The sequence below is a fragment of the Panthera uncia genome, chromosome B4, assembly GCF_023721935.1.
Source record: "Panthera uncia isolate 11264 chromosome B4, Puncia_PCG_1.0, whole genome shotgun sequence".
In the NCBI taxonomy this organism is placed as follows: Eukaryota; Metazoa; Chordata; class Mammalia; order Carnivora; family Felidae; genus Panthera; species Panthera uncia.
The window spans coordinates 33,484,249-33,497,407 of record NC_064809.1 but is presented as its reverse complement, the minus strand read 5'-3'; the positions used below and the strand labels follow the sequence as shown (position 1 = coordinate 33,497,407).

Here is a 13,159-nt window from a genome sequence, read left to right as displayed (position 1 = left end):
TAATCAACACCCAAGAGGAATCCCCAGTTGGTTTTACACAATTTCATAACAAACCAAATTATTTTGACAGAATTGTGTTTTGAAGGTAGCATAAAAATACCTACTCAGAGTTCACGTCGTTCTACATGAATGTGGGCCTCCAGGACTCCAGAGCAAACAATCACTTTTACAGATACTAAGTATGTTTTTCCACACAACATTCTAAACAGCCAGTCAGTCCTAGAAATTCAGTTACAAACTTCAGATATCTTTAAAAAAAGTTACCGCATGGCATATATTAGGTATATATGTTACTAAGCTACTTAGAACAAACCAGGTTTATTTACCACAGCTGTGCTATATCTAGACAGACGGTGCCCTTAATACATCTCTTACCAGTTCCTTCTTGTCTAGAAGGGTTTTGGGCTGTTCTTTCCTTTGAAGCTGATTGGCTATCTGCTCAGCCAATGAGCTCACTCCGCCAGTGTACATCTTTATATACTTCTATTGGTTGGAGATTATAAAATGACCAGAATGATGGAAAATGAGAAGGAAAAAAAATAAATAAATTAAGAAGACAGGGGGAAAAAAATCTTTGAAAGGTATAAAATGAATACAAGGTGCAGCAGCAAACCATGCCAACACAGTGCCCACAAGCAGGGAAACTTGGTGGTCAGAAAAATGGGTGTCAACGTCCACACAGAGGTATCAGCAGAGGTAAGAGTAATGCCTGCAGGAATAACTAAACTCAGTAAGGGAGAACTTAGTCTTCCATGTCTTTTCGGAGCATATAGTTCAGGGAGGTGGGAAGACAGGATGGATACAAATATAGAACAGAGTAAGAAGGGCCTATACCCTAGTGACTCAAATTACATACAAAGAATTCAAGAGGAATAACTCCCACCCACACGGCACATGTCCAGATTAACATTATGTTTCAAGTTGGGTCTAGGAGAGGGCTTGGCAAGTTATTTCACATTTAGAAAAAAAACTGAGCTTGGGGTGCCAGGGTGGCTCAGTTGGTTAAGCGTCTGACTTCGGCTCAGGTCATGATCTCGTGGTTTGTGGGTTTGAGCCCTTGCGTTGGGCTCTGTGCTGACAGCTCAGAGCCTGGAGCCTGCTTTGGATTCTGTCTCCCCCTCTCTCTCTGCCCCTCCACCACTTGCACTCTGCCTCTCTCTCTCTCAAAAACAAATAAACATAAAAGACATAAAAAAAAAAAAAGAAAGAAAGAAACTAAGCTCACACTTGCAAGGCTGATTCTCCACTTGGGTAAAAGATGCCAACAGCCTAGTATTACTCATGATGATCACCTTCCTCCTATTAATGCTTCACTCATAACCCCCGTCATATGCATCAAATATTTCTGAGCTTTATCTGGAAGAATCCTTCTCAGTCCATTCTCCCTGTTAATATTTATCTGTTCTACCCAGGCACTAAGGCCAAAGTGTTCTAGACTGGGTGGGCATCTTAAACACAGCTGCAGGATGCTAACACCTGGAGCCATGCAGACAAGTTGCTTAGTTTAGTCTTGGGAAGTCAGGAAGTCTTGGGAAGTTTCTAGTCCAAGAGGGGTTATTTTTTCATAGGTTGGAAAAAGAAAAGAAAAAAAAAAAATCCAACCAATTCAATCCTCTTTCTAGCAATGTTGAAGAAGTAACAAGCAAAACTACAAAATTTCAATTGTAAGCCTTCCTGCTAGGCAGCCTAGCTTTGAGCCTGTCCCAAGGAATGAGGTCAAAGTCTTGCTGACAGTCCTTTAGAGACTCCCAATGTGGAGATGGCCAGGACACCTAGTGTGCATGACTCTCCTCTCATAAACTGTGTGGAATAAGAGAACTGCCTAATGAGTTTGGGGAGCCCTGTAATTCTGACTGAGAAAAACACTCCAGGAGCAGTTGTCTTGGGGATGTCCACAACCCTGTCAGGAAGTGGTTTGAATGGACAACACACAAAGCCAGGTGTGAGAGAATCACTGACCTGAGCAATGGCGTGCCCTGGGCTGAGAAGGGACAAACAAGAGAAGTGCTCCAGGGGTGGGGGAACAGGGGGAACTAGCTCTATGTGAACACGAGAATAACAGAAGCACAGATGCGCAAACAATTCTCCAAGGTTCAGCTGGAACTGAGGAGTCAATTCTATTTTTCAATTTAAAATAAGGAGATTTCCAAGGATTGGTGCCATTTGTTCATTAACTCCACAGCTTATACCCATTAATGGTTGAGAAAAACAAGTGGCTCTAAGATCTAAACCTTCTTTAGATTAGAGCTGTTAGGGAAACTTACTCCTGGAACAGACTGACACCAGGCAGAGCTGAGCAGGTCACTTAACAGCTGACACCGAGGGTGCAGAAAGTAAGTGAGGGTGTAGGCCAGATGCCACCCTTGAGGCTGGGACACTGAGCAAGCTCTGGATCCTCACTGCTCGGCCAGGACCCTTCCCTCCCACCAGAAACTGGCATCCTCAGCAAATACAGCCCAGGGCTGCCTGCGTGCAAAGGCATTTGTCACATTCAGTTCTCAGCAATGCGGTAATAATGACAAGCATCCCCCCAAGAGAGGTGGAAACTCAAGTTCTATTTTCTTCTGGCATGAATAGCAGATGGTATCCTTCTCCCCACTCTTAAGAAACAGTCTAAATGTGGCAATTGCTGGACTTATACTTTTGCCGCCACACATGCATATGTTTCCACACACGTACCACACAGACTGCTCGAGGACAGGAAACATAAACAGAAAGGGCAAAAGGATCCGCCAACCTCTCTCTAAACTACTCTATAGCTGGATCAGTTCCACTGTGGGAAATAGCAGGGTTCACTCCTCAAGTGATTACAATGCAAGAGGCACCCACAATACTGCATATTCACCACTCCATTTAAGAGATTTAATTACACTATTGTTCATATTTTTTAATACATATCCATACGAAGACATTTGGAATTTAAAAAGTTAATGGCTGAAAAATGTTTGTTGTTATTTTATATAGTTGAAATATAATAGAAGTGGGTTTACTGTGACAGAATTTGTTACAATGAAAGCTAGCAGCCTCTTTAACTTTGGTGTTTGCCTATAGACCTCACATGCAAAACTGACAAACACACACACACACACACACACACACACACACACGTGGATTCCCACAGAAGACAGGCCAAAGTTAAGAGCTCTGCAACCTCCCTCGGGCCTGATGACATTTGTGTAGGTGAACTGAGGAGAGGCTGGAGAGCAAAGAGCTTTGCCAAGTTCCAGGCTGTGCTACCTGTCGGAGAGAGTCAGAGGAGGGAGAGGCGGGGCGGTTGGAGGAGCGAAGACTAAGAGAAAGCTCCCACTGGTCAACAAAAAATCGGCGAGAAGGTTCAGGCTCTGGCTACAAAATACAAGATGGAGAAAAAAAAATCAAAGGAAATGTTAAATAAAAAGTTACACACTGACCTGAATGTAAGGAATTTGGGAGTTTTAGACCTTTACCTAAGTAACTAATGCAGTAAAGAGACATTCTTAGTTCCCAAAGGTGTGAATGGCTCATTCAAAGCTTCCATTTTACTTTCAGCTCGCTCACCCTTGCCTCATGCTTACAGTGAAGCTCGCTCTGGAACATGGTCACTGTAGACATGAGCCGTCTCTGAAAGCCTTGTCTTCTCTTGCTTGGTGGTTTTACTCCATCCACCCCAAGTGGATAAAGCTGCCTGCCAGCCAGGAGGAGACAGAGGCCAGGGGCTATGTCCTGCTCACACACCCACTTTATGTCCTCTGTAGAGACCCTCACAGACTTGAGCTGGGAATTCTCCTGGGCAGAAGGAGACTGTACCACCTCATCACTCCACTGGCCTTACAAACAGCAAACAATAGCAATAGCAAATCTAGAATGAAGTTTACTCCTCCATAAAGGCCAGAAATGTGGCTTTGCCTCTTCCTATTGCTAGTGCTCAGAGAAACTCTGCCTGCCAAGGAGCCAGCCAAATCCCAGCAATGATCAGGAGAAAAGATCCCAAGTCCTCTGCAGACTGCATGCAGCATGTGTTGCAAAAGTAAGCTGGCATCTTCCTCGGTGGTGGGCCCATGCAGCCAGGAACTGTCCAGTCCCCAGAGAGGGAGAAGGGGCCTGAGAGCTCTGGCAAGTGATAACTGCTCAGTTTCCTACAAGGTTCAGGATGAAATACTTGCAGGGTGGAGGGAAGAACTGTCATGGTAAGAGAAGCCCTCTGCCCCTCTAGCTCCAAGCAGATCCATCACACCCCCAATTTAGTCCCTCACTAAATTCACAGCTTTGAGCGGTGACGAAGTGGAGTGTAACCATCCCTGCTCCAGATTCTCAGCCAGCTCACTGGCCCTCAGCTCAGCACTTGGGGCAGGCTCAGAAACACAGGCCCAAGGGGGGGATCTCTGTAGAAGAGTATCACCCACCTGAGAGAAATAAGAGAGAAGGCAACTCTCCCAGGGATGGCAAAGCAGTGAAACTAATGGGAAGACTTGGGGGTGGGGGTGGGGGGTGGATAGGAGCAGGTGAGTGCACAGGCAAGATTATGGAATAGTGAACAGAAAATCCTGGAAGAGCACACATACAGTAACCCTTACAAGTATCTAGACAGGACCCCTGCAGTGAAGAATCTGGAAACCAATCCATTGGGAAAATGAAAGAAAATTCCCTGCAAACCTTCTTGCTTCCTGAGCTCAAAATCCTACCTTTCTTCTGGGGGCATTGTAGCCCTAGACTTCTGATAATTTCTCCCTGCCCATCTCTCCTTTTATTTTACACACTTCCCTCTATTCTTCTTTGCTTAGGCACTGCTTCATTAAAAATCATCAGGGTCTCATTAACTATGCATTCCCTGAAATGTAGGGCTTGCCCTTCTTTGTGAAAATACCTACTTTTCTTTTTGAGGGGAATACAGCCTGGGAAGAAGGAAGAAAGAGGCTGGGCACACAGTGCTCATGGTAGGAAGCAGCCCCAACAGAAGTGAAGAAAGCAGAGCTGGGCCGTGCGTGAGGAGATGAAATGGACACCCTCCTTCCACTTCGGCCCCGGTCTCTCTCCCTAAGCCAGCACCGATCCACGCATGGTCCTGGCAGCACAGATTGCCTGCTTCTTGCTTGGTGACGGGGTGTAAGAATACAGCACTAGCTTCCTTCGCAGTGACTGTATTTCTCAGAAAGCAAAGGCAGAAGGAGAGGTAAAAATAAAAGAAAAAAGGCCCATGTGAAATTAACAGTTACAGAGGATTCTTCACTCTTGCTGCAGAGCTTAACTCACTCAGGGATCAGGTTTAAGGGTAACAGTAACAACCGAAAGTTTCAGAAAATAAACAGGCTTTTAAAAATGGGCATCTCTGCTATTCATCAAATTATATGATGGCCAGGTATAATCACTAGATCCCCCTTCAGTTTTTCAGAAGAGACCCACTAAAGCTTTTCATTACACACCCCTATCTTGTTACCACCTTCCTTCCCCTCCATCAGTTCTTCATACTTGAAAAAGCCCCACACCAGTAAGAGCTTTGGCTCTCTCATTATTTCTACATCAAGATCCCCGAATGTCCAAAGATATAAGCAAATCCCACCCACTTACTGATCTCAGTGCTGGGCAGATGAATGCTCTCCTGTGAATGCTATTTACATGGGTCAACACGGTTAAGCAACAAGAATTCTTGCTCTTGGCTGAGTGACAAGAGTGTGCACAAAGCAAGGGGAGAGGGGACCATCCCCACCTTCCCTCTGCCCCACCACCACAGCGTGCCCCGTCCGTTTGGCTCTCAGCATCCCATGCCATGATTCATGCTCTTTTACCCTCTCATGGTGGGGACTCTGCTTGCCACGGCTGTCAGCATCAAGATCCCTGTACGTCTGTTAATAACAAAGTAGAGACTTAAGCTCCATCCAAATGTTCTATGTGGACCTACTAAGTGACAGTGCCAGATATTCAGAATTCATTTCAACACATATCCCCTGCCCCTGACAGATCCCCACCCCAGGAAACCACAATCCCATCTAAATCAAATCCCATGATCCCAGGACAACTTTCTGTCCAGCACTCTGTCCATCTGGCCTCCAGTGAGGTCAGCCACACAAATAAAGAACTATGGTTAGTACAAAAGTGGAACAAACATATTTCTTTCACACAGTGGCACAAGATCAGAGGCATTAAATGGAAGGTTTAAAATGAGAAGCTGGTTAGGAGGGTGAAAGGGTGAAGCTTTCCACAACAATATATTAGAAAGGAAAGGTGGGGAGATGGAAACTGCCTGGAACAAATGGCCGTTAAACAGTCCAGAGGAAACTCGAGGATGGGGAGTGGTCCCTGAATAGGAATATGGGACCAAAGCGTCATTTATTAAAGGGAGAAGTGGATGACGACTGGAAGCATCTTCAGTCAACAGATAGGAATATGTACATGATAGGCATGGAAATCCTGAAGACAGGCATATGGCTGCCTCTACGGACCCAAGGAAACAACTATCAGCAATTGTGTGGGAAAAGGGAAGGCCACTTTCATCACTCTTTGGATTACTGGTGAGGATTCAGCTTATGGCCTTGTACTGGTGGAAGAACTAATCCAAAGCCTCTAATGTGGCCCACAAACATAATGGTCTCCACAGGCAGGATGAGGCCAGAGGTTGGGTTCCAGAGTCACACCACCCACATTCAATTCCTGGCTCCATTACTTACTGTGTGAACTTGTACAAAGTACTTGGCCTCTCTACCCTATGCCTCAGTCTCATCTGCAACATGGAGATGATAACAGTACCTGCCGTAGGGTTACTGGGAGAACTGATGGAGGTTAACACAACAAGAACTGAGAATGCCGCCTGGGACTAAGTGTTAGTTATTATGTAGAGACAAGGCATAGGGTAATTACTCAGTCTACAATGGCTGAATTCTTAGGCCCAGGGACACAGTGTGCGCCTTTAACAATCAGACACATTACTCAGGGGCCCCTTTTAAATAGGCCACTTAGTTGAGAAAATGTCTTTCCATAGATCCTGCCTTTAAAATTAGTATTTTATTTTATAGAAATATCCTACAAAGGTCAATTTCTATTTTATAAATATACTTTATTAATGTATGCTTATTATCCTCTTTAATCATGTCTGTGGTTAACTGCTCTATAACACATTTTCAAATGGTCTGCCTAGAGTGTGAGTGGGGCAGATGGGAAGGACAGGCGTTTGCTGGCATAAGCTGGATAAGTGAGAGGCAGGGCTCTCAAAACCAGAAGGAACCAAACTCATAATATAGTGAGGCCCTATAAAAAGCTTCCAAAAGCCCATCCTAATTATATCTCCTTGGGCAGCAAGACAAAAGTGGCTGCTTTAAATGAGGTTATATAAAAATGTGTTGTTCCCCAGGGCTTTTTGGACCTTGTATCTGTGACAAATATAGTTTAAGTTTTAGTCTGTGCTTGCATAGTTGTTCTCCTATGATGTGGGACTAGATTAAACCAGGGTTTGAATATATTAAGTGCTATCCTGAGGTCTAACTGGAAATTGTTCATCTGTAGCAATAAAGGTGCTTCTGCTACAAATGATCTTTCTGTTTTTTTATTGTGATTTCTGAAAAGAGGGAGTTCTGATTTGGTCTCTACCCTAGCCACCTACACAGGCAGGCAGGAAGACACAGACGAGGACCATGGAGCATGCAGAGAAGATCACCTGCTGGCTGCCAGGCGCCCGACAGGGAGGTGGAGAAGGGGGAGGAGAGAGTGTGATCACTTTTTTGGGGCAGGTCCGAGAACACTCCTTTTCCCGTCGCTTTTACACCAACAGACACAAACAGAGAGAACATTGGTGAAACAGGCGCCACGTTTTGGCTGGTTCTAGAAAGACTAAAGGGCATCTGCCAAAACCAACCCTCCCTTGCCTCTCCATCCTCAACAGCAATCACTGTATGGTTAGGGAGGATGGCTTGTCACAGTCGATCGTTGGCCTCTGGGTCACACTTGCGCTGTTTGGTAAGTGCAGACCACATGGGTAATCTCCGCAGCTGGCCTTGGGGTCAGAACTTGCAGTGTAACACTTTCTAAATGCCAGGGATCAAGGGTATATTCTTTGTGAGTTTTATCAGAGAAGCTGAGGACAGAAGAAATGGGCTTGGATGTAAGTAGAGAGAAAGGGCACACAGGCCAAATAACATGAGGGGAGCATGAAGACTGTCTCCTGATGGCTCAGTCACCTCTACACCCACCAGCAGCAAAGCAGCACTCTCCTTGAGGGCTCACCCAAGACAACACCCTGCCATGGCTTCCCTCTTCTCAGTCCCCTCACTCATGCTCAAAAGGTTCTGGAAAACTACCAAGGAAATACAAGAAAGTATAGGAAACAGAATATAAAACTTAAATATCTTTCACCAACTGAACACCACACATATCCATGGATTATTTCCCCATTTTGCCCCTCTCCGTTGTACTCCCTTCCTATGAATCTATGATTTAGAGAACTCTTCGGTACTTAGGGAACAATTACTTATTTCTAGGCCAGAGGAATCCTCCATTTCCTCATGACCAGAATGACCATGTGGGGCAGCACACAGGTGAAGTATGGGAGGGAAAGAAGAGGTTGTGAGGCCAGGGGAAAGAGCCCCATCATCTATTCCAACTTCACATGATGACTTACTTCCAAACCAAGGCTGGTTGCCTGCAGGATGCATTTCTGAGATCAAAAGGTAGAAGGGTGGGGAAGGAAGGGCCAAAGTGTTTACACAGGAAGGTAAAAAAGAGAAGTCACCGGCAAGCAAAATTGTTATTCATTTTTCCTCTTCCATACCATGACCTAAGTGAAAACTGATCCTTGTGCCAACTCAGCCACCATGGCTGTGCTTGCCACACCCTCCTGCCTCAATCCAAACCTCTTCAAGAAAAACAAAAAGTGAGTCATGGTAAGGTATTGCCAGTCAGCCCCTCAATCCTAAAGGGAGAGAAACAGGGTTGCAGACAGGATGAGTCAGAAGCAGAGGGCCAGTGGAGCACACCACTGGAGTTCTTCTGTTCCCACATTTCTGGAGCATTTGGCACTGCCTGCCAAGGTTCTCTTTTAGGAGATAAATTTACAAGGCCAAGACTCATGATGCCACCCCTGATTAGTGCTGAGAAAAAATTACATGTAACTGTGAGTTACAGTTCTTTCACAGCCAAGTAAATTCACGTTCCCAACTCCATAGAACAATGATCTAACAGGATTTTCATTGTTCATGGTTTTTCACTTACCAAGATCTACCCAGATACCCTTTCCACTGTAATCTCTGGTACCCACTCCATAGAACCAGGTTTGACTTCAATGACTCTATTCTGCTACCCAAAGAGCCCGGCAATATTCTGCTTCATTGACTGTAATCATATATTACCCAGATGACAACCTAGCTATATGTCTCCATGTAGCACCCCATACAAGGTTAGAGGTCACCAGATGTTTCACAAACAGGTCCACAAACACCAAGCTCTTGTCTTGATGCGCCTTTGGTACAGTTCCATCAGGTGATGAGCTGATGTACCAGTCTTCACCAGGACAGGGGCCTCAGCTGAGCGAGTCTCCTCGGGTCACACTTAATACCTCTGAGACCTCCCAGGAAGCCAACTCAAAGCTGCTCTGGGCACATGCCTTTTAAAGACATCAGTTCATCCATCTACACATGTTACTACTGACTTCCCTTCTGTTTTGCTCCTTGCACCTCAGAGGACCTTTCTGGACATTGTCAGAATCTAGAGTTTGGGGGAACCTAGTTTAGAGTTCACTTTCCCCTTCAGCAGATCCTCAACTAAATATTACCTTTCAAATCATACAACCACGTAGACTTCAAGGCAAAGGGTAAGAAAATAAAATGGAATTTTTAATGGACTTTGTTTATTTGTTTTCCTAGGCATAGAGAAAGAAGCAGGCTGGGGTCTGTTGTGAGTCTGGACATTGCTCCCTAGCTTCCATTTCAGACTCATGGGCCCTGCCTTTAATGTGGCATATTATTAAAAAAGAGGTTAGAAAGGTAACTTTTGCCCTGAATATAATTCAAATAAAACCCACCTGCCACTCCCTAGCACCTCCCAGCAATACCTGGCACTCTGCAGCACAAGAGGAAATTGAGGGTTAGCTCACCTGACCTCTCAGAATCTTAGTCCTAAATGATACCAAACCATAAGACAGAGAATCCAGGCTGCACTCAGTAGAGCAGGAACTTGCTCAACTGTGACTTGGGAGAGAGAAAATACAGTAGAGGCCCCAATCTTTCTGATGGGCTTCCTATTATCAGCCAGGTGCAATTCCCCACCCCCTTCTTTCTGTCCTATCCTATACTGCTAATGAGCAGCTAGGAGATCCTGTACAAACTTCACTGAAAATTTTCAAAGAGTATTTTAAATGGAGACAAAACACCTAGAAAATGCCCACCATCATCTTTGTTGAGGGTCTGAAACAAATAAAAATCATAGTTTGAGACTATTTCTCAGCTAACATTTTCTTATTTAACATGAAAGGCTCCACTGCCCCAATTCTCAGCCTTGCTGAATTCAGGATTCTCCCTGCAGTGGTTACAAGGACACATGTAAGCAAAATGTCAACTTGGGACAAAGGTAATAATCGTAAAACTGTAGAAGCTAAGGTAGCTAAACTACTTCCCACATAGCTTTAGCAAGTTTCAACACCAAATTAACCACCTACCCTTTTAAGTGATTTCTCAAATCCCAACAAATTAAACAAATCATGCAATACAATCAGTATGGTCTGTTAAACTTCCCCCCACAGTTGCTACTCAAAAGAGTACAGAAGTTTCCTGTCCTTGAGAGCTAGGATTCTAAAGTGTAGGAGGCCTCAGCTGTGGCTGGTTCAGAGGGAGGAGTGGGGTTGGAAGGCCCAGGGAAGCAGCACCCATTCTGGTCCCTGGGCAGCAGCTTTACCTGTTTCCACTGGGGGGTGGGAGCAGGGCGACCCTGCTCAGGTAGGCAGCAGGACGGCTGGCTGACCCCACGCTCTTGTGTCGGCTGTGACACACAGGCCAAGTATGGGTGGGGGACAGGACATGGAGACAAAACAAAATAAAATACATTAAGGTAGGAGAAGACACAAAAAAGATACTCATGCATGGCTGACAGACACATATCTATGAGCTGGGAGTGGGGGGAGACACGGAATTAATTCTTAGAAAGTTACACTTATAACAAAAACAAGATACCCTACCCCCGCAAACCAAAAGCAAATGCTAAAGGAAAAAAAAGAGGCAATCCAAAGCTGGAATTTTCATTATCCTCTTCCTTAGCTCAAAGCTCTGAGCCTAAACTACTAATTCAGGTTTGGAAAACTAATCTTTCTACTCAAAATGAGGAAAACAACCTTCTCTTAAGGGCAAACTTCCTCTCATGGAGAGCATTCCAGCCTTCCCGAAATGGGGCAGATCCTGCAGTTGCCAGGCAACCTCAGATGTTTACCAATGAATATTATCATCTTCTCTATGAACCATGACACGCATGATTGGAGTGTGAAGATTAATAACCAAAGGCTAAATGTGAGAAGAAGTTAATTATGGCCAGACTCCAAGCAAAGTCAGTAGCCCCCTCAGCCCTGGTCAATTGGAACAATGGCTGATATATATGGAAAAGATGAAGAAAGAGAGTAAAAGAATAAAAAGAATGGGGTCCCTTTCCTCTGGATGTTCTCTCAGGTCATTAGGGAGTTTTACAAGAAATTTTTTGTGTAAATCTCAGAATCCCAGCACCTCCTCTTGTAAGACATCTTTGTAACTTTCAGACAAGCAAGAGGGAGACAAGACATAACAAAGACACCTCAAGTTAAATGCTCCTGTCTAGCACTCTCTGGTTTGACTTATGGGAATGAAAGTTAATTTCTACGATGACTCTTTAAAATGTTCATAACTCTTGAGGATAGCCTAGGAAAACCATTTGCAGCACACAAAAGAAGATCTACCACAAGAATGTTTATTACCTCTGTACTTTATCATGAAAGATGAGAAACAATGAAAACATCCAACACCAGAGAAGAGTTAAGAAAAGCATGGCACAACATGGGAATATGCCCAAAGTTATGTGAACAATGCAGAACAGGAAGTGTATATTAAGAATGACCTCAACTATGGAAACAAAAATGACTAGAAAGAAACAACAAAATGTTAACAGAATTAGAGGTGTCTTGATTACCTTTATTATAGTTTTCAGCATTTTCCTCAATAAACATCCACCTCTTTCATAATTCAAATATGTTTGCATGTATATGAACATATAAACAAGTATAGATATATACAGAAATTTAAAACCCCTCTTCGGATTTTTTTGTCACAGACACCTCACACCTGAATGGTGAGGATAAAGCAGTCCTGAAAGCACACAAGGAGGTTATAAAACACTTTTTCTCTGCTGCAGTCAGACAAGGGGAAAACCAGACACCAGTCTTGAGTGCATGAACACTCGGCTGAGACACACCCATTTCACTTGACTGAGAAGATCCCTCCTTCCTATGTGGTCAGACCAAGTGTGGATGGGTGAGATGTAACATGGGGTTTACCTGTCTCCTCATGCCAGTGGACTGTGGAGGTGCATTCTCTTCAAATTTGGCCAGCAGCTGGGTTGCCATGTATTTCACTTTGTTCTGATTGCCAAGGGCCACATCCATCCTCCTGTCTGTCAGAGTGCTCACCAGTGTGGGCCTTCCTCCTCTGTAGCCCCGGGGTGCTTCCTCCTGATAAACACCAACACCCAAAACCTGGCCTCTGTTACATAAGCCCCCCCGCCACAAATGCCCTTCCCTCAGAGAAGAAGGGCGACCAGTGCCTGGCAAGGTGGCTGGTATTTTTGCTTTAGGTTAAGCTTAACAGCTTCCCTTAAGGTTCTAATCTCAAGATGCCGTCAGGAAGACTTTGGTGCATGGGGCAGTATAAAGAGGTACTTGGACTTTTGCTGGTATTGCTGTATCTCAGAAAAGTCACTGCCCTCTGCCAAATATGTAATTCTAAAGGGACAGGAAAGCACCAGGGCACACGTGTCTGCTCCCTTGGATGTTCTCCAAAACATTAAACAAAGGCAGAAGCCCAATGAAAAAGCATCTGCCCACAAAAATTCTCATAAAAAATGAATATGAGGGGCGCCTGGGTGGCTCAGTCGGTTAAGTGTCTGACTTCAGCTCAGGTCATGATCTCGTGGTTTGTGAGTTCAAGCCCTGCGTCGGACTCTGTGCTGACAGCTCAGAGCCTGGAGC

At 44.7% G+C, this 13,159-nt stretch overlaps 1 protein-coding gene across 12 annotated transcripts in view; it reads right to left on the bottom strand.

The window, feature by feature from the left end:
* The window catches only part of MICAL3 (microtubule associated monooxygenase, calponin and LIM domain containing 3), a 208,983-nt gene that overhangs the window by 90,329 nt on the left and 105,495 nt on the right, over positions 1-13,159 (bottom strand). For 7 of the 12 annotated variants that reach the window (XM_049624817.1, XM_049624820.1, XM_049624821.1 and 4 more), the window contains exons 16-17: positions 12,470-12,667; positions 10,852-10,935 (exon numbers count right to left, since the gene is read on the bottom strand). In XM_049624817.1, the coding sequence (XP_049480774.1) occupies positions 10,852-10,935; positions 12,470-12,667 (282 nt within the window). Of the gene's footprint in view, positions 1-375; positions 484-3,237; positions 3,346-5,762; positions 5,820-7,624; positions 7,724-10,851; positions 10,936-12,469; positions 12,668-13,159 lie in introns of all 12 variants that reach the window. The other 5 variants (XM_049624823.1, XM_049624825.1, XM_049624829.1 and 2 more) reach the window with 4 other exon arrangements.